This window comes from Arctopsyche grandis, chromosome 8, assembly GCF_051622035.1.
Source record: "Arctopsyche grandis isolate Sample6627 chromosome 8, ASM5162203v2, whole genome shotgun sequence".
Classification (NCBI taxonomy): Eukaryota; Metazoa; Arthropoda; class Insecta; order Trichoptera; family Hydropsychidae; genus Arctopsyche; species Arctopsyche grandis.
In genome coordinates, this window is record NC_135362.1 from 26,668,352 (window position 1) to 26,689,017 (window position 20,666).

General features: G+C 34.5%; 1 protein-coding gene across 1 annotated transcript in view; it reads right to left on the reverse strand.

The window, feature by feature from the left end:
- LOC143916014 (uncharacterized) overlaps window positions 1-20,666 on the reverse strand; it is a 124,762-nt gene that overhangs the window by 57,059 nt on the left and 47,037 nt on the right. Inside the window, exons 3-4 of the mRNA XM_077436869.1 lie at window positions 11,852-13,681; window positions 9,074-9,264 (exon numbers count right to left, since the gene is read on the reverse strand). Of these exons, the coding sequence (XP_077292995.1) occupies window positions 9,074-9,264; window positions 11,852-13,656 (1,996 nt within the window). The 5' untranslated portion in view covers window positions 13,657-13,681. The remainder of the gene's footprint in view (window positions 1-9,073; window positions 9,265-11,851; window positions 13,682-20,666) is intronic.

Here is a 20,666-nt window from a genome sequence, read left to right on the forward strand (position 1 = left end):
GTGCCATTATTTTAACAATAATAAAAATTAAAGAAATCAAAATTTTCAGTTATTGAAAATATTCTGCTATACGGCAAGACTTTATCTGTGACACACATTAGCCAACATACTGAGAATGGGCATCAACTATCAGAGATTTCAACTGGGTTCGCAAAAATTTGAAAGAAATCAGATCCCTATCACGGCCGAATATCTTCCAGAGCTTATGACAACGGTGTTTTTTCCTGATGATTCTAATAATAGCAGAGTTGAACCAAGTTGGGTACGTTCTTATAGAAGACTCATTACGTCGAAGCAATACTCTATTAATAAAACAAGAGTCGAAACAGTTATAAAGTACACGATAGAAGGCTTGAAGTGCCTCATCAACCTGATCACAATTATAAAGCGCACCCCAGTCAGCAGATAACAAAATATTGTTGAGATCATTAAAACAGACATTTCTAAAAATCAAAACGGCATTCACATCCATATTAACAACTGGAGATAATTGATATACACGATAGGAAAAATTAACGTCACAAATAATGTCAAAGTTTAACGGACGATGATAGGGGTCAGATTCAACCAACTCGACAAGATTAGTGACCGGGGAAGCATCAACATGCTGAGTTACCAAAGTGTAATCAAGTATATGACCAAAATTGTTAGATAATGAGTTGATCTGGGTTAGCTTATAAAAATTAATAAGTAAATCAATATCAGCTTTTATATTGGGATGACAGTTGGGATTGAAGTCTCCCATTATAATAATTAGGTTTTTATTTTTTTCAAGTTTTTGGATGCATTTTTTTTAGTAAACGAATTGACGATAGATACAATTTTAAATAGATAATTGTAGCAATATAGCATTATTTTAACAGTTACAAAAAAGTTTTGTTGGAAACCCGTTGTTGCACTAATTAAATGACACCATCGAGAAAACTCTATTATGTGATACGATCCCCTTCGTTAATTCCAAACTATGTAATATGTACAACCTCACATGAACTTTGCTGTTTATTTTCGAAGCTGAATTAGTTGTCCACGTATTGTCAAAACTCACTGATACGCTTTGCCCCTTTTTTCGATGTCACAACTCATTCAATTAATGTGATACACGTGAACATTTGCAATTGCACGCTCGGTTTAGCATGGAAGCGTGACAGTGCGCTCATTTGCACAACTGAGAGGTGTTAAAATTGACTTATCAACGTTATGTTTCTTCGTTTTTACCTCGTTTACTGTCATGTAATCGTATGCTGTCACACATGTCGCATATCACCATCCTTTTTGCAACTTTTGGGACCAATGTATGTGTGTACGTAATACTCGCTTATCGAAGATGTGACTTGCATTCACAATATTACATATTACGTACCATACGTATGTACATACATCTACGTCAAGAAAAACTTGTTCGCGCTGTGCGATGAACCGCTCGTTTTAAAACTGTGAGAAGTGTGAGAACTAGACAGTTGTTGCAGTCAAAATTTTGACCTTGGTAAACTATAATATGTGGTGTCTGTGATTTATTTCAGTGCTATAAATTTCGCATGAAATCTCCATGCGTTTATGTTTTGCCGAAATCTCTAAATGCTCTTATCTATCATCTTCGTGGTGTGAATATATATATACAGCCAGCAGCGTGGCTCGGTCGTTAAGCTTCTGCTTAACACTGAGAGGCGCCGAGTTCGATCCCTTGAGCTGACCTCGATTGAAAAGAATTTTTCTGAGTAAATCTGTAATGCTGCTGGTCAGACCAGGATTTGTGACTCCTGGTTGATCGTTTCCTATCAGAGTTTGCCAATTTTCTCTGATTTCATTGTTGAAACGATTCCCGATTAAAAATTGGCTAAAAATCCTTCCTACCCACTATGTCACCACTATTTGAGTATGATTAATGTAAATATTACAATAAAAATGTATGTACAATTCATAGATGTCTCGTTAATTGTCGAGTTTAAGTCAGTGTCTCGTAATTTAGCGACTTATATAATAAAAAATGCTGTATTGTTTGTAATTTGGCCAGGAAGGCGCATTGGGGTTTACCTGTAATGCCTTCCTGGTATGAAATAAAAATAAAAAAAAATAAAAAATAAAATACATATGTATTCTCTATTCTTGTTTTATTATACTTTTATTTGGATCTTCTTAACTAAATTCTGATTATTGAGAGGAAACTGAAATACCTGATCACAGCGCGGTTAGTTTTTTCAACTATTTAAAAAAATTGTACATTTGTATAATAAACGTTGAAATGAAATGAAATGTCTACGAACAAAACATCTAACAGCACAATGTCTACGACAAAATGATTACGGACAAAATTTTAACGTGACATAATGCTCACGGACAGCATGATTAGGCGACTAATATTCATACAGAAAACATGTACAATTGACACTGTAAAATATAATGATTGAGAAAGTGCAAAAAGAATTTTTTCGTTTCCTATATCGGAAAGAGAATGGGTATTACCCATATCTCTACCCTAATCCTTTCCTTTTGAGTATACTTGGGTATAATTCTTTTGAACTTCTCATTAATTAGTTTTATTCTCCAGCTTCTACGTGTTGTTGTTTAAATAGTTGGGACTTTTTGTTCCTAATAATTATGTGCGTGGTAGACATAATTATTTGACGGTTGAACCTCCTGCTAGCACTGTTCTTTATCGAATGCCTCCTATTCCAAGAAGTATCGGACTTCTTAATTAAATCGTTGCTGATGAGCCTGAATGTGATATTTTCCAACTCAGTGAGTCTAGATTATCGAAGACTATTTTAACGTATTTCTCTGGTAGCCTGCACCCATCATTATTTTCATAATTGAATGAGATGAATGAGTGGAATATTGATCTTCTCTCTTCCATTTGTGCAAGACATTCCCTACTTTGTATTTTATTATTTGATATTTTTAGTTTATCTGCTATTGTTTTTTTGATATAAATGTTTTGTGTATTGGAGACTCCTGTAATGGCACAATGGTCCAAATTTAAACTGAAATAAATAAATAACGACCAAAACTTTTTACTTTGTTTACTTACTCAAAGCAAGTAAAAAAAAAGCACTCCCTTTAAAGGTTTGCAATAAAGAATATAAAAAAAATCTTTTTTTTTTATTATTTATGATTAAAATTAGTTTGTTATTTATGACTAAATTTCGATTAGACTGGCTTATCTAATACTTATTTATTAATCTGTCAAAGAACATGCGTAGGTCTTCATCACCACAGATTTGATTAAATTCTTGTACGTTTTTTTGGTTAAAAAAAAAAGATTTTGAACATACGAACAAAATGTTTACGTGTCGGCATTCTGTCACGTAAACATTTTGTCCATATCCATTTAGTCGCGTAATAATTTTGTAGTATGTATGTAGGTGTTTCATCGTGGAACTATAATATATTAGAGATTGCCATCGTAACCAGCTCTGTTTGCGATATAATTATATAAAATTAATGTTTAAATATGTATCCGCTAATAGGCTAAATCAAATCAAATTTTTAAAACTCTTTTAAAAGATCAAGCAGCATCTCTTGACATTTAATAGGTTAAAATGCGAGCTATGTGACCTTGACTTAAACGAATTGAACATTTCGACATTGACCTATTTAAAGAAATGTAACGGACTAGTAAAAAACTGGTTTAAAAACTTTGATAAGAAGATATGGAGTCCTTAACCATGCAAAAATCAGCGACACTAATCAGACCAGCACCATTTTAGGAGTGCATCAAAGATGCATAAATCAACGCTATATTAATCAAAACGAATAAAATTCAATAATAAATGCCGTTGGTCATAAACGCGACCTTATAACCGTTCGACCAATATCCAAATACGGCCATCCACTTACACCATAGAAAAACCTTGGAAATTCATTATACACACATATTTTCAAATTGTGTGCTGCCTCCCATGGGTTTCGTCGAAACATTTCAAAACAATTAATCCAATTATTATTATCTCGGGAATGGTATCTAACGCGCATTCCACAGAACTTATGCTCGAGTGCCGAAAATAGAGTAACGTGAGAAAAGCAGAAGAGGCTGCTGCACCGCTCGGGGCCATTGTTCTCGAGATCTTCTGGGTCACGCTGGGGCAAGAGGGTGACCCACAACATTTGCAAACAATCGAGAAGCACACATCCACCTGATCGGCGAAATTATCCCAAGTCTTCAAGGTGAGCTGCAATCTAAAAGTGAAGTCATTCACATTCAAGAGGACATTTCTCGTGGCAGTCGCCATTTTCTAGATTGAAATTCGCCATGCATACGTGCAATACCGTTGGTCTACGAACTGTCTTAATTTATTACACATTAGAAATGGGTTGACCGAGCATAGTCACGCCGAACTAATCGATCTGATCTTAGAAGCTATACCAATTATCCACTGTGTAGGCAGCAGACTCCTTGTTATTCAAACGAGCGCTCTCTAATATAGCATGCCCGTGGTTTGGGCAAATTGGTTCGAATGCACCACGACGGCGATTCTCAAACTATGTGAAGTGTCTAGATTTTAGACGCATTCTTCTAAGTCTAGAAAAATCAAAATAGTAGAAGTTTCATATTAGGGCCATTTCAGTTGAAATATTGGCGGATCGTGGTGTTTGCTACATGCGGTGATATCATTCGGTAGGTTTCTAGAAGTTTAAGGAAATCTTTTTGTGCAATTTAAAATTTCTTGAGGCTTTGCACAAGGACAGGTATGTGTTGGACAAACGTGTGTGTATGGTTGAAAAAAACATTGTAACTTATGTGGTAGAAATGTTTGTTTTAAACCCGTTGATAAGGAAATATTGTACGACACTACTAGGTACATACATCGTACAGGGAATGATATACAGAAGAGTTGAAAAGTGCAAAAATATATAAGCATCTGTATAAATAGGTTGGTCGTTTCCTATCAGACTTTGCCAATTTATCTGATTTTCATTGAAACGGTTCCAACAAATTGGAAACCTTACCCATTTTCTCGCAAATCTCGAGTTTTCAGCGATCTTGAATTTCACTGAATTGTATAAAATGCTGCAAATTTACAAATTTAGCCATAGATATCTCTGGATATGGATGTTAATTGATATCTTTTTACTTTGTATAATATAAATAATACTTGTTTCAAATATAAAATGTTTCTGGCCAGGTAAGTGCATTGGGTTTACCTGTTAGGCTTTCCTGGTATATACATTATGTGCATAAAGTAAAATAAAATAAAAATAAGCATCAGCCGGTGATTAACGAGCTAAGCACCCAATAAAATATAATTATATAGAAAAATTAGCATTAAGCGCATATTTACAAGCTTTTGCTTGGCTTCACTCTGCTAGTTCCATGAAATTCTTGCCCGTCAAAAATTTGTGATCTGTTTTTGAACCACTTCCACTTTTTAGATCGCTTTGATATTTCATCGACGTATGAAGGTTAGCTAACATTGAAGTAAGCTAATGTCTCTGACATGACGCCAGAGGAGTTTAATCATTAACGAACTCATTAAAAATTACAATGAAATCTTGTGTCAAATCGAAGCGGTGACAGCTAGCTATCAAAAAACGGCTTTTTACAGGCCCCTTCACAACTCACTTAAACAGTGGTAAAAGTTACTTTTTTCACTCTCATTTATCCCCTGTATAATATCCTGTAATGTATGCATAAGTTCGATTGATCATTCCAGAAGATTTGTTACATTCGTCGATAGCATCAAAGCTTCAATTCTTCAATCTAATTTAATCTCATCTTAAATTAACCTAATATTACAAGATTTTATATTCTCTCATAGCAAAAAGACGTCAATATACTTAAATGAATTCATTAATTTTTGTAGACCTGTGTCAAAAATTTTATTACGAAAAAGTTTGAGAAATATTCCACTGTGAGATGCTTCACCAATCCAATCAACGTTTGATCCATAGCTAAAGTGCACACAACATTCCAATCTGTTTTAGTAACGTCTAGTTATTTCACTTCCATTCAGAACAGTCAGATTAGTATTTTAATAGGAATACAAAACAATAAACTTTTTACAAGCTAGAAAACCCATAGAAGTGTACATTTTCACATAAATATGTATTTCACGAGGTGACCTCGACTCGCATTTGAAAATATTTGCACTTAAGGTGTTTCCTGACGCAAGTACTTGAACTGGAATTCGCTCATAATACATACAAATGTATAAGTTGATTTGTTAAATCTATTCAAAGTTATACTTTACGATCAAACCCTTACAATCCACATAGTAAAATCTTAGAAATTACCTTAAATTATCATGGATTATGTATAATTTTAAAACACAAAACAAAAGTCAACGTTATTAGATTGGAATTGAGCGATAGTTTTGGCCATCAAATTCACTACGACCAATCAAGAGATACACACAACTTAAGTTGAGTGTATCTCTAGTGTATAGTGGATTTCATCGTGGAAACGGCTCCTCATCAAATTGGCAAAATCACCCCACCCACTATTTGAATATAGTTTCAATATTTAAAATCTATACATTTATATATGTAAAAGTTTAATACCATAGATTTCGCTCGGGGGCAACCCGATAACGGCATCTTAGAAAAATATAAATAAATGGGTACATCGGATATGCCACCTAGTATAAATAAATAAATAAAAATTGAGACAAAAATTATCTTTCAATAAGAGCTTTACAAGTGCCGATTATCACTATATATGTACATATATATATCATTTATTTTTTCAATGCGAAGACAAACGAAAAATCGTCCATATAATTGCGAGAACAATACTTTAGGTGAGTTACGACAAACTTTTAAGACAAAAATGCACTGATTTTATACAGTACTAGTGGTGCTACCTAGCTTCGCTCGGTTCCACTTTTGACGGTCTCTTCCGTTTTAGCACGGATATAATAAAAGTAACTTGAAATAGAAATGCAGTCTAGTAGTGAGAATACCGTCGAACAATGAAAAAAATCTTCACTTGTTTTTTTTTATTAAATTTATTTGAATCGAAAAAAATCATATTATTTAACGAACGAACAATCACAAACGTCTCTGACCAATCCAGACGATCAGAAATGACTTTGACTACAGCCAATCAGAAACGAATTACAGACTCAGTTTCGGTTTAATATATAAGAAGATTTATGAGGGGAAAATCACTAGGGATAAAATATTGGACAAGATAAAATAAATTACTATTTCCTAGAAGTGCGAAAGGAATCAAAAAACTACAACTATAAAGCAGCAATTGATCTACATACTAAAGCGTCATAAAAACTATAACTGTTGGCACATGCCAATTGTCAGGATCGTCGCATCAGAGATTTAAGAGCAAACAAGTTCAAAACGGAGGATGTGGTCCATTTGAAACAGACAGACGAACGAGGGTGTAACCTCCTATATACGAGTATGTATGTACATACGCACATACAGTTGATATACCTATACATATACCGACCAACCTATGCGTTGCAAGTTTATTTAGTCTGTCTGAATGGGAGCGTTCACACCGCATAAACAGTGAATCTGCTTCACAAAGCCCCACACTCTCAAAGTCTAAATATACATGCGCCCTCAGACAGAGAAGGAAATGACCTCAACAGGATGTTCACTTGCCGGCCAGCGTGGAGATATTCGGCGCAGATTTCAAAATGCGTGGAAACACATCGGTACACTTAGCCGACATTCCGGCCCGGCCTAATAGGGAAGCCTTTTCGCGAAACGACTTCCGTTTACGGATTTAACAGGATAAATAGTAGAAACTTGGCCGCGCTGGCTCCATTTTACATGTGTACAAGTAAATTTGATCGCTTCTAAAACTGCTCGACCTTGCAGAAAGCAAAATGCCCAATACTAGGGGTAGAGTTGAGCGGCAGTCAAGGAAAAGTGTACGATTAGTCCTGCAAGTAATGAAACAGGCTACATATGTATATTAGTAGTTATAATAATACACTGATAAATTAAGAAAAAAACCCAAGTTGAGAATCTGTCAGAATAGAAGCATTTCGTTTGTTCATACGTCACTTCAGTAGTGTGGTGAACCTGAGCAAGTCCTATAGATCTAGCTAGCAGTTATTTACATACATAGATATTATCGGTAATGAATCAAATCAAGTTACCATACATCAACAATTCGATTGACTTCATTAAAAGTTGTTGATTTTTCATAATTTTTGTCCTTCGACATGTATTTTGGCCTTAGAAGTGGCGCCTACATATAAATTTATTTACAATATGATTATATTATATGTGGGTCAATCGCTACTTGCTTAAAATTGACACTGTAGGTGAATGATAAATGTAGTTATATCTACAAGACACGGGTAACACAGGCAGATCTACATATATATTATAATATATAGTCTATAAAAGGTTTTACGTTCCTTACAAATGTTGTTTAACTTCAATGGAATCCTGCTGACAGGTGTATCATAAATTTACCTTTGAAATTGTTTATTTTAAAGGTGTGACAAAATAAATGGAACATGTATAAATGAGTACAGATTTTTCATCATTTGAAAAAGAGTCTTAAATAAAGATGCGCTGAAAGATTTTTTTCAATAAACTGAAATATGTACATATTCACTAGTCTAAAGTATGACTCGATTCTTGCAGGTTAGGTCTTACTAAATTTTTATGAATACACGAATACACGACGATCAAAATTTAGTATATGCACTAGGCAAAACTAGCAATTGATTAGCATAATATACAATACTTCTTCGTGGAATACATACATATCTATCTCGCGACACAGTTTGGACATCGCTGGCCTAGAGAATATGTTACGTAGGTACATTTACTTATAAATAAATAAATGCATGCAAATTTCCACCGTGTATCGAACGCGTACGACGAACGTTAGATACACAACGCTGCGCCGATAGTGATCCGAATAGAAAATAGTAATAATATATATTGCTCAATGGAAAATGCATTTATTACACTTACACTTTTACCGCGATTGTGCAAGTGAGCAAAATTACCATCGCGCATTAATTTTGGCGTAATTTGAATAAAACTTCGTAACCGCGTTGACAGCGCGTAGCAAGCGAGCGGTCGAGTAAACACAGTAAGTAGCATTCTGTTATCCAATAATAAATAACAATCGGTACAAAATTAGACTTACCATTCGTTTTAGCCTGCTTCTTGTCTTTGGGTTGAAAATCGTGCACGTTGGTCTTGACCACGGTCTCGATGATCGGATCGTTGAAGATCGTATCTTCGGAAGATGTAGATTTAGCAACTTCCAGCGAACCATCTCCGTAGTTGCTATCTCCGTTCGTTAAAGCGATCGACGGTTGTTGGGTCACTTTGATGCTGAAACCAAATATAAAGATATGATGAATTTGAATAATTATCTGAGAGCAGAGATGAACGATTGGAATAACAAGTAGAGGCGTAATTACACAGACACGTACAAACAAGACAATCCCTAGTCACAAAAGAGGTTGGAAGAAAAAGGTGAAGTAAATTTGTTAGTGGTAGTTGATAGATTTTCCCAAAGAAAATTCATAAGACTTCAACTCGATCTTGAAAAATACAAACTGAAACCTGAAATAGCTCTTCTGACCATACCTTATCAATGAATTCACATAAAAATTAGCATTTCACCAAAATTCAGCTACCAATTTTTACTATCCACTTCTATTCGATAAGTGAAAAAAATAATTAGAATAAGCTGAGCATACAGACTAGTTCTCAGCCTAGGTAAAACCTTCTGAAAGAGATTTTGGGATCTCAAACTGATCAAACTCAAACTCAAACATAAAGGTTTGTGCATTTAAGCATCAAAATATGTTTGTTGGAAAAAATAAAATTAAGTATTGAAATTTAGCTAAACGACCGGACTTAGTTACGCCAATTCAAGAACCAAATTAAAGATAAATAAACATAGAAAACGTTCAAATAGTATCCATTAGGATGGAGAGGCAAACAAATGGGACTCAATGGAATTGTTTAGATTCTAAGTAACTAAGATGTATCTATTTGTGTCCATACATATGTATGTACATACCAGTGGCATGCCATCATCGGACTAGAGGGACTAGGCCAGTTAAATTACAATAAATTCAAATCGTTGCCCATATTGATATTGTCCAATCGGATTAGCGAAGTTCAGAAACCGGAATCGGCCTTATCTAAGGTAGTGGATTGCTATGGTGTGGTCCGCCCCGTCGTTCGCTTGTACGTACTCGCCGTCTCAATTCTATTCTCTTCGCGGTATTGGCGAATTATTATGTATAGATGTTCCGTCGAAGACAAAACATTTTTTAATTTACTTGTCTCTTTAAGCATTTTTGGAATTTTCAATAAGAATATTCAGATTTGTGTCCATCAAAAAAACTTTTTTTTTTTAAATAACACATATTTACACATAAGTTCCTTCGGTACAAACATGGCATGGAACTCGGCTCACGAAACGATTCCCTTAGAACAAATCAGTTCAGAGCGCGCGGAAACAAATAACGAAGTGGAATGTTGTATCCTTGATCGATTGTTCGACAATCATTCAGAAGATTTAGTTTTGAAGACAAACAAAATGTTTTTAAGAAGGTATGCTACTTAGGATATTTCTGTTAGCACAAAAATGAAAAATTATACTCATATCACTTCAAGACAGATCATTATAATTAAAAAATTAAAAATATACTTTTTTATATCCATATATTTTGACCATACCTAGGCCCCTGTTGTAAAAGTTACGGCACGCCACTGATGCATAAATAAATGTAGACATGTACTGTGAAACTAAGGCATACAGACGCTTTGTAACCAAGATGTATAGATGACACGTAACTACAACTACATAAGTGCATAAAAGTGGAGAATAAGGATATTGAAGAAACTTTCATTCAGTGGTGAATAGGGAAAAGCAACCGGTAAATTTATAAGCAGAAAATATCATGACACGTATTTAAAAAGTTGCCGAAAAAAAAATGCAATAAGCAACCTTGGTAAAGGTGAGAGAGCATATATCACGGCTAGAGAGCCATATTTGGGAATCTTTAAAATATGTACACACATACATACACGAACACGCTATAGAATCTATCGAACGTGCACCGATTAATTATTTGGTATCACGCAAATCGAATTAATCAGCCATTTTTAAAAATTAGATGGCCTCGTGAGATAATTAGTTACTTTCTCACATTCGGCACAAACACGCCATAACCACATTTTGGGGTTCAATGAGCTGAATTTTGGGTTTAAAAGTACATATAATCGTGTATCTGCTGTATGTGTGTGTGTATGTATGTATGTATATATACTTCAAAGAAGACATGGACCTACGTAAATTATATCTACGATCTGTCTAGCTTAGAAACAATGCACAATCTTCCATCAAAACATGAAGAACTTGATTATTATATTGATAGTTTTTACTCGAATTAAAGTACTGCTTATCGTAATAGATACTCTTATTATCTATCATTTTTAAGCGAACTTATTTATGCATTTTGGAAATTGACTTAAAGATTTGTCTGCAGACAAGTTTCTAGTGAATTGTTTGTCGGGCTATTTTTCAACTATCTAGTCTGCCAGCTTTTCTTCACAACACAATATAATCAGTCGGGTGATCCTAGTTGGGTTCGTAACTGTATAAGGACTCAAAATATGAATTAATCAACAATCACCTATAAGTATAAGATTTTTTGTTGATAAATATTTATCGTAGGGTCTGTCGTAGCATCTCTAGCTACGATAAATATAGTAGCCAGAAATATCTGCGATAAATCTCTCCGTTAATGCACCCACTGCTGTCTACTGGAATTAATATAGAATTTTGTGTGGATCCTACTCAAATTCTGAGAATTTAGTTTTGAATCGTGAGTTGAATGAACCTCAGATTGTATTATATATGTACATATGTATATTAGAGAAATAATAAAAATAAACTTACATCGGAAGAGTTGGACCGCTGGGTGAATCTTCATCGTCTTCTCCAATGGTCTCCAATTGTGGAGAACTGCCACCCGTATAAGTCCAATCGGACGTCAAATCATCAACTTTGCTAGGTTCTTTATCGACGTTTATAGTCAACTTGAGATTATAAGCTGGTTTTTCCTTCCGCTCAACGGCTACAGGTGCTTCCATCTGCTGTACAATTTCCACTTGATTTTTAGCACCAAATTGCGACTTGGGAACGAAATCGATCAGTCTAGGCAAAGCTTCCGGTTTGATCACCTCTCGGTCGTACTCCGTATGATCTTTCGCACTGTCGAAATTGCTCACGTTGATGGCTTCCTGGAGCCAAGTTTCGATGTTGTGCAATTTGGTCGGAGATAAGTTCTCCTCATACGGACGGTCCACTCTATTGTAATCGTTTTGCAAAAGATGCGTGTCTATGTTCTTCTTGTTCAAATTCCGCGGAAGCGGTTTCGGTATTTCCGTCAATGGAACCACTTTTGAAGCGAAGTCCACGACGTCTTCGTTTCCTATTTTGATCGTGCTCGTGTTGTTGTTGGCGTCGTTGTTGTACTTGATGGAATGTTCCACTTTGAAGCTCATAACTTCTTTAGAAGATGACACTGGTATGGATATGGGCACGCTGTCGTTCTGTATAATATCCCCGTTAGCCATTTGAACGTCTCCATTTTTTTCGCTAGTTCTGACACCCGACTTCGGCGAGTCCTTATTAGAGATGTCGTCCATGAATCGCGACGATATGTCCGAAATGAACTTCTCGTCCATGTTTTCTATGGATGTGAGGACGTGTATATTGATTTGTTTTGTGCCTAGAGTGGGCGTTGACGGTATACTATTCTCCACCGAGCCTGGAAAACTGGAATAAGAGCTCAATCTGTCAATGACAGTTGATATGGAGCTGCCGGTGTCGTCGGACTCTGATTCCGCTATGTGAATACCATTTTCGTGACAGAACAGATCTGTATACACCTGCGCTTCTTGAGGCGGAGGTGCGCTATGTATAGGTGCAGGTCGTCTAGGTCTACCTGGTGACTGCCTGCCCAGAGGACCTTTCCTCTGAGCACTATCCCCTAACCCAGAAGATTCCGTTATTTTAAATTGACTATCTAATTTCTTACTAACTTCGCTCACTTCAAATGTGGATACGATCCTGCTACCATTCAACAATGGTATATCAGGAGCAGGCGTATCCTTTGAACTTCTTCTGGGTAATTTTCGTGGGGGTACTGGCGGTGGGAGTGATAGCCGTTCAGCTTCCACCGTGTGTTGTTCGGAATCGCCATTTTTTATATTTGAACCGATTCCGTCCAGTACTAGGTGCTTACCTTCTGGGGAGTGCCTCACTAGTAATTTGACAGCTACGTTTGAATCTTTGAGACAGCGCACGCATTCTAATCTGGTCAAGGAAGTGACGGATACACCATCTATGCGCAAAATCTCATCTCCAGCATCCAAAGGTCCCCAAGCGGCTTTAGCTCGTCCTGCAGGACTCTCAGCTGCACAGGATTGTATGAAGAGTCTGCGGACTCTTTCTGCCGACTTGGTTCCACCTTCGAATTTGAGTCCAAAACCCAACTTCTCTCCAGGTAGACGATATACTGTTACTTCTTCCTCGATTGCAGCCTGTCCGATGGATAGCACTGTCACGAAAGGAACATCACTTGCCGCTTTCTGAACGTTGTTTGCCGCTTCGCAAACGCCATTTTCTGCAAAGGAATTTCCCACCGATACGATCGTGACGAATTCTTCGTTGTTGACATTTTCGCTTACAGTCGCCATTGTGGTGAATGTATGAAATTTGCATCTGAAACGATAAAAATAAAACCACACATAAGAATCAACTCCATTGAATATCAGGTTTAACCCCTAGAATGTCGAGGATTTTCCATGATCTTTCGTGTCAATTCTCTCGACACACTTCAGAACCACAATACATGATAATAAGAATTTGACTATTTACCTATGTACATACATACATACATACACGCTGATTAGAAGACTTTCAAAGCTATAAAAAAAAATCATATCATTATGATAATAGCACTATACATATGTAGTATAAAGATTCAATTGTATATACACGCAGTATGTACATATAATAAATAGCCACATTCCACAAACAAGTGAAACTTATAAAAAAAACCTTGTAAAAATCCGACAGTTCAACACCGAAAGGGTTAAAGCTGAGATTGAACAATCGTTACAACCGTAATAAACACTTTTACGACACTTCCGAGCGAAAATTTACAATCCCGAAACACAATAGTTAATAAACGTACGCCGCATGCTTAATAACGAATTCTTATATACATGCGTGTTTTGATTAGTTTCAGATTACGTGATTTATGTGGTATGCAAAATCGTTTTACTGCTGAATTGAAGCGACAATTGAATAAATCCAGCCTCCACGTAAATAATTCGAGACTTTCATGCACACTCGCATTTCGAACGAGTCAAATGAGAGGTCATCGTCTTCTCCGGCAAACTTAACAAAACGGCAAATTTGCATAATATAAATACATTAATTACGTTATAGGTGTCAAAAGCGCGACAAAGACAGTTGGAAAATATTCAAAGGAGAAAGAAAGCGTGATTTATCACATACGGGTCGGCCGATTTTAACCTTTTTATTGAATGAAAAATATACAGTTAATTTATTTACAGGCGCCTTTGAAAAAAAAATCTATTCACTTTTTGCAATAAAATGCGAACGAAATTAAAACAATACAGTCATAAATTAATTCATTGGAAAAAATACAAAGATTTGCATACAATTTGTTATACGGCATACCTGACACGGTTATATATCAAACCTTTCACTTTATTCATTAAATGTGATATAAATAATTTACTATGAAATACAAAGGTCACAAGCATTCATATTGAACAACAAATATACATAAACGTTCAAAAAGTTCTCGGAATATGCATAATAGACCGGAACAAAAAACGCGAATTATCGATTTTCATCAAAGAACCTTTTGTTGTATCAAGGAAACGTTAAATAAAAAATTTCATCGATTTTAACAATGTCCTGTGCTTCGATTTATCGATCCAACAAATCGATTTATCTCGACAAAAATTTCGAAATGTCAGATTTTTATCTCTTGTTTTTTTTACTATTTTATAAAAATAAACGCATAATATTCATCTATTAACGTTTATTTGGGTCGATTATGATGTTTTTAATTCAAAACCTCCGTTTCGCTCAAAAGTCACCATACGAAGGGTGGGTATTTGTATGGGCCGGGCCGCATCGTGCGACTTGCGAGCGACTTGGTTGAGGGTGACCAGACCAATGCTTTCAGGTAGATGGGACATGCTACACCCGTCAACTTGTTTGTCGCACACATTTTCATATATTTTTTCGTATCGCGCAACTGTTTATTGAAAAGGTCCGTCAAAAAACGACATTATTTATTAAATTTTTAACATAAATATTATATATCAAAAATCTACGACTTAAATTTGTAAGTGCATCCTTACTATTGATATTTTAATTTTATCGGCGCACTTTTGTCACCGCGTTCTTTTGTCGGCGCGGTTATGTCATCGCGGTTTTTTATCGCGCGAATAAAGAATGGCAGACGAACGGTTTGAATAAAAATAATAATTTATTATAATATTCAGTACAAGAGCTGATTACAGCCTGACTTAATTGTAACACGAATGGTTTATATATTCTTTTTTAAAACAATTAATGTGTTGAAGAAACGTGTCGTACAATTTCGGTTAGTCAGTGCGTAAGGTGTGGTATAACTCAATAGTGCTATTCATTAAATTATGTGTGTCACAAATCAATCGTATTACTTATAAAATTAGGTGTGACTTATCTCTACTGGTTGGTCGTTTTATTCTTAATCTTAATTACACATCATGTGACAATGAAGGAGTCATAATGATAGTGTCATACAAGTGACGAATTTGTGATAGTTGAGTATAATGGTAGAGGGTTATCCTCAGCCCTTAACTCGCGCTTAAATCGGGATACCCTATAATCATAGAGACTATGCACTTTTAATGAATACATTTTAATAATCAAAGTTTGTCTTCAAATCAAACTGAAGTCAACTTCAATTTCTGAAGAAAATCCATGCAAATGATATCTCAAACTTCAGATAAATCTATAAGATTAGCAGATTTCTAAAAAAGACAGCCTAAACTCAATTTGCTGTTTTTTCCATGAACTTTTTGAACGCTCGTATCAATGTAAATATAATATTACATTAACAGACAAGGCCCTAGAATGGCCCGGCGTTTTTACATTATACGTATACAAACAATATCAAATTACAAAATCCAATTCGTACGCGTGTTAATTAATGATTATAATAAAACTATCCTAAATGTAAAATCGGCGTATGTGCCTATATGTAAGCGGGACCGTTATGTAAATTTGTGATGTGCTTATAATAATGGACAGTTGAACGAACTTAGGTCCATATTATTACACAATACAAAGCATCTTTCAGGTGGCGGATGACTCGTCTCGTGGGCAGTGAAAGAACCACATAATGTTTATCTATCCATATTTGAGTGAATTGGTGTTTATCGTGAGACAAAAACGCATAAAAGCTTTCGAGGTGTGCAAGTTGGGAAAAGCGGTGATTGGAGTGTGTTTCAGTTAGAAGGCCAATGGCTAGTTGACATTTATGGGCAGTAAGTAAGTAAGGTGTGGTGGCATTGTCCAATTTTTTCCATCTCACATGCTAACTAAAAATATACGATATTGTATACCCACTTTGAATGTGACGAGATAGGAAAAATCTAAGTTAAGGTCATACATATAACGTGTCGCTAAATCCAATTTATTATAATCAGATTAAAATTCAATACAATGAAACTATGTAGACATTGATAATATACTATTAGATTGTTTATGAACTGGTCGAAATGAAACGCATGTATATTTTTAATATAAAATATGGGCTTTGTTCTACATTTAATTTAATCAGATTCCTACAAGAGAGTCTATGTATATTTGACTATTGCTCCCATCGAAGTTACCTATACCTTCTGGGTCACCCCAGAGTTCTGTCATCCTATTATCTGGTATTTTATTGCCCTGTGATTAACAGGGCAATAAAATACCAGAACTTAGAAATAACACCAAGTAAGTATGTATGTACATATTTCATAATAGCAAATTTGTGCGGAGCCAATTCATAAGAATAAGGCCTATTTGAGTTTAGCATGACAATTGTATAATAAATTTTAGCTATCTCTCTTCGGGGATTTTGAGCAAAATTTCTAACCATCTAAAATAAAATATCTCAATATAAAGGGTAAGTGGATCATATGCATATGTATGTACATATACATAACGGATTTCTTGATATGAAATAAAATAATTAAAACAAGAATCAAAATAAAATATAAACAAAAAAAAACTATCGGAAATAAAATACAATAAGAATGAACTGAAAAAGAAGAACTTAAAAAGCCGATGATTTCAATGAAATCATGAAGTTTATTTTTTAATAGATTTAAGTTATAATAAAAAGTTAGAAGGCCAATTAAAGCTTTTTGTAAGACAGTATGAACTCTGACAGACTCCCTTCAACACATATTTGAACCCTTCCAATCCTTTTTTAAATGAGTGTTTCAAATAATATATAATTTAGATAAATTACGTCAACCTTAGTCGCTTCTATCGTTTCTGAAAATGAATCCAAGATCTGACAGGACTAAAACTTGAAGCCTACAAATTAATATCAATTTATTTTTACATAAATTAACAGGTAAACCCCAATACCCCTTTCAATCCAATTACAAACATCGATTTATAATTTTTAGAATAATTTTAACAAAGCATCATAGAGACATCTATGGATACATGTTTTGACAAATTTTTGATAAACTTACATTTTCGGAGCATTTTGTATGTAAATCGTCAAATTTCAAGATGCTGAAAAACTGATAATTTGTGAGACATTTATAGACAAATTTGCAGCATTTTTATAAGAAACAGCGAAATTCGAGATGCTGAAAACTCGAAAATTGCGAGAAATGGGTAAAGGTTTCCAATTTGTTGCAACTGATCGATCGAAACGATCGACCTGGATTCACAAACCAAAGTCTGGCCAGCAGTAAGCAGTGGGACTCGAACCTGTGACCACTATGTTCGAAAGCATATACATATGCTAACCACTAGTCCAAGCTGCCAGTGTATAAATTACCTAAAAAATTGTAAATGTTTAAGTTCGTCTACTCAAATTAAGGAAAACGGAGAATTAAGGAAGTATACGTACTACGGTTTTATAAAAAATATATACATCCAAAATATTTGAAAAAACGTCATCGATGAGAAATCTAAATTATCAATGCGAAAATTAAAAATATATATGTATGTATATATTACGTATACTGTGTTCAAACATACATACTTTCCGTTTATGTCAATACTACATATCCAAACATTATTTAGAAACGCAAATTATTTATATAAAACTTTATTTGACATGTGCGTTCATCTTTATTTCAATTCAATAATAAATATCCTGTACTCCGTCATTGACCGTTAAAATATTGTATGTATTGCGAATTCCAAACATGATGGGCAAATAGAAACTGCGCTTTTCCGTTAAATTTTCCGGATATAGACCTACTTACCTACCCGCTTTTATGAAACCATTTGACCTGCACTAACAAGAACATTTAAGAAATCAATTAGAAATCAAAATTTAATCACGGTAAGAACCAATAAACGATGAATCGTAATAGCTTTGAATACGAAAGATCTTCATAATTGCACTCATCGACGAATCAACTAAATTTCATTAATTAACCACATGGATTTACGACAGCAGAAAAAGCATAAATCAAAAGAGCGCTTGCAGAAATAATTGAAACGAATACGAAGTGATAATGAACGAGTTCCACTATCTCTACAGTAATATATTTATATTAATACACACATACACAGTAACAGATGCACAAATGCTAATTAAAACAACTCAAAAGCGGCGAGAGAGCATCGGCGACTATATAACGGACAGAGAGACAAACACACTCATGTGTACACGAAAATTGAATAATATTTTATCAGCTGTCAGCTCCATTTCTACCTAATCATAACCGGTTGCGGTCGTTAAACTGTACGTATAATAATAATATTAAACTGGGAAGTTCACGGATCAAAATTCGCATTATAATTTGACAACGCGTGTACGATAAATCCATTTATTAAAATTCAATCGTCGCTCAATTGATTCGTAATAAAGATTGAGAAGCTTGCGAAAGATATCTGTTTCAAAAAAATATATATGTACATAGTTTCGATATGCTTCGTCACATATGTTTTTTGTTTGCATGATTTACAACAAATACCATGCAAATATTATGTACGTATGTGTATACATGTGTATATTTATACGTACTAATGTCAAAAATATATTACAACAATGTTAGATTGATGGCCTTGTATAATTTTGCAATTCAATACAGCGATTCTCTGCATTAATGGAACGAGCACTATTCAAACTCACTCAATATAAATATAATTTCATTAATTGTAGCTACCATAACGGTTTGAAACTGCACAAATCCTATGAGCTAGTGTTTGAGATGAACTATGATGATCAATGATGTTGATGAGCAATGGTTAGGCGATAGTTTCACATTTCTTATATATACATACATATGTATGTAGTATCCGTAATAAATGATTTCTAAGAAGTTATAAAACGAGTAGGCAAAAGTAAAACTAAACAATGATCATTGTGATTTTTGCGTATTTTTCAACAATAGGTGTATTATTTAAATACAAGAAGATTAAATTAATCAAAAAGTCGTCAAAAGGGTCGAAAAAATAGTAGAAGAAATTGCGAAAAATTTCACGTATGAAATCACTATTCTAAATATAAAGTATAACATTTGTATTCTGAAAAGGAGAAGTATTTTCTTATTGTATCTTAATATACATACACACAGGGGGGGCGCAGTTTAAAAACTTTGAACGCCGCTGACGCACAGTCAGGTTCAGTTAGGCGTATGTTTAATTAATGAAAGATTGGTATTTATTCAGATCTCATCTGTAAACAAATGCGCACATTTTAGTTTGTGGAGCAAAAAAGAAAATTTACGATGAATCAGCGAAAAAGGAATACGAATGGCCGCAATATTATGAATGACATGGAAAAAATTATTGTCATGCGCGTGAAATGAAATTACTATTCCGAACAACAGACTCGCAAATAAAATTGAGTGAATTCGCAATATTCACATACTGTTTTTGATTTTCTAATATTCAGCTTTTGATTGGTTATGAGATTAAGTGGACCACTTCATTATCGGCGAAATGAGATGTCAATTTAGTGTATGATTGTTGAAGGGAAAAATATCGAAGGGATATGGAAAGATGTACATATATTAGGAAATATAGATATTGGCAAAATGACAGCGAACTTGATTTATATCAATTTTGTATAAATAAATTTCTCTCATATACCAGACTTATACATAAGATTGTGTAAGAAAAATTGTAAAAACACAGGCACTAAATTATCCAGGATCGTGTTAACCGGGAAGTAATATAGCCACAACAATCCAAGTCATTTAAAAATGACAAAAAAGTAAGTGCGGAAATCATCTAAATGCAAATGCAGTAACCCACAAACACACAGTAAAAAAACGAGTTTAATTTCGTCATTTTTTGATGAACAACCGGTAAATCCCAGTATTTTAGATCTACAACTATGAAACGCTTCAAATTTCCATAACAATATTTAAGTCATAAAGTGTGATCATATTATTTAAGAATTGTTTAAATTTAATATCTATAAATTTCT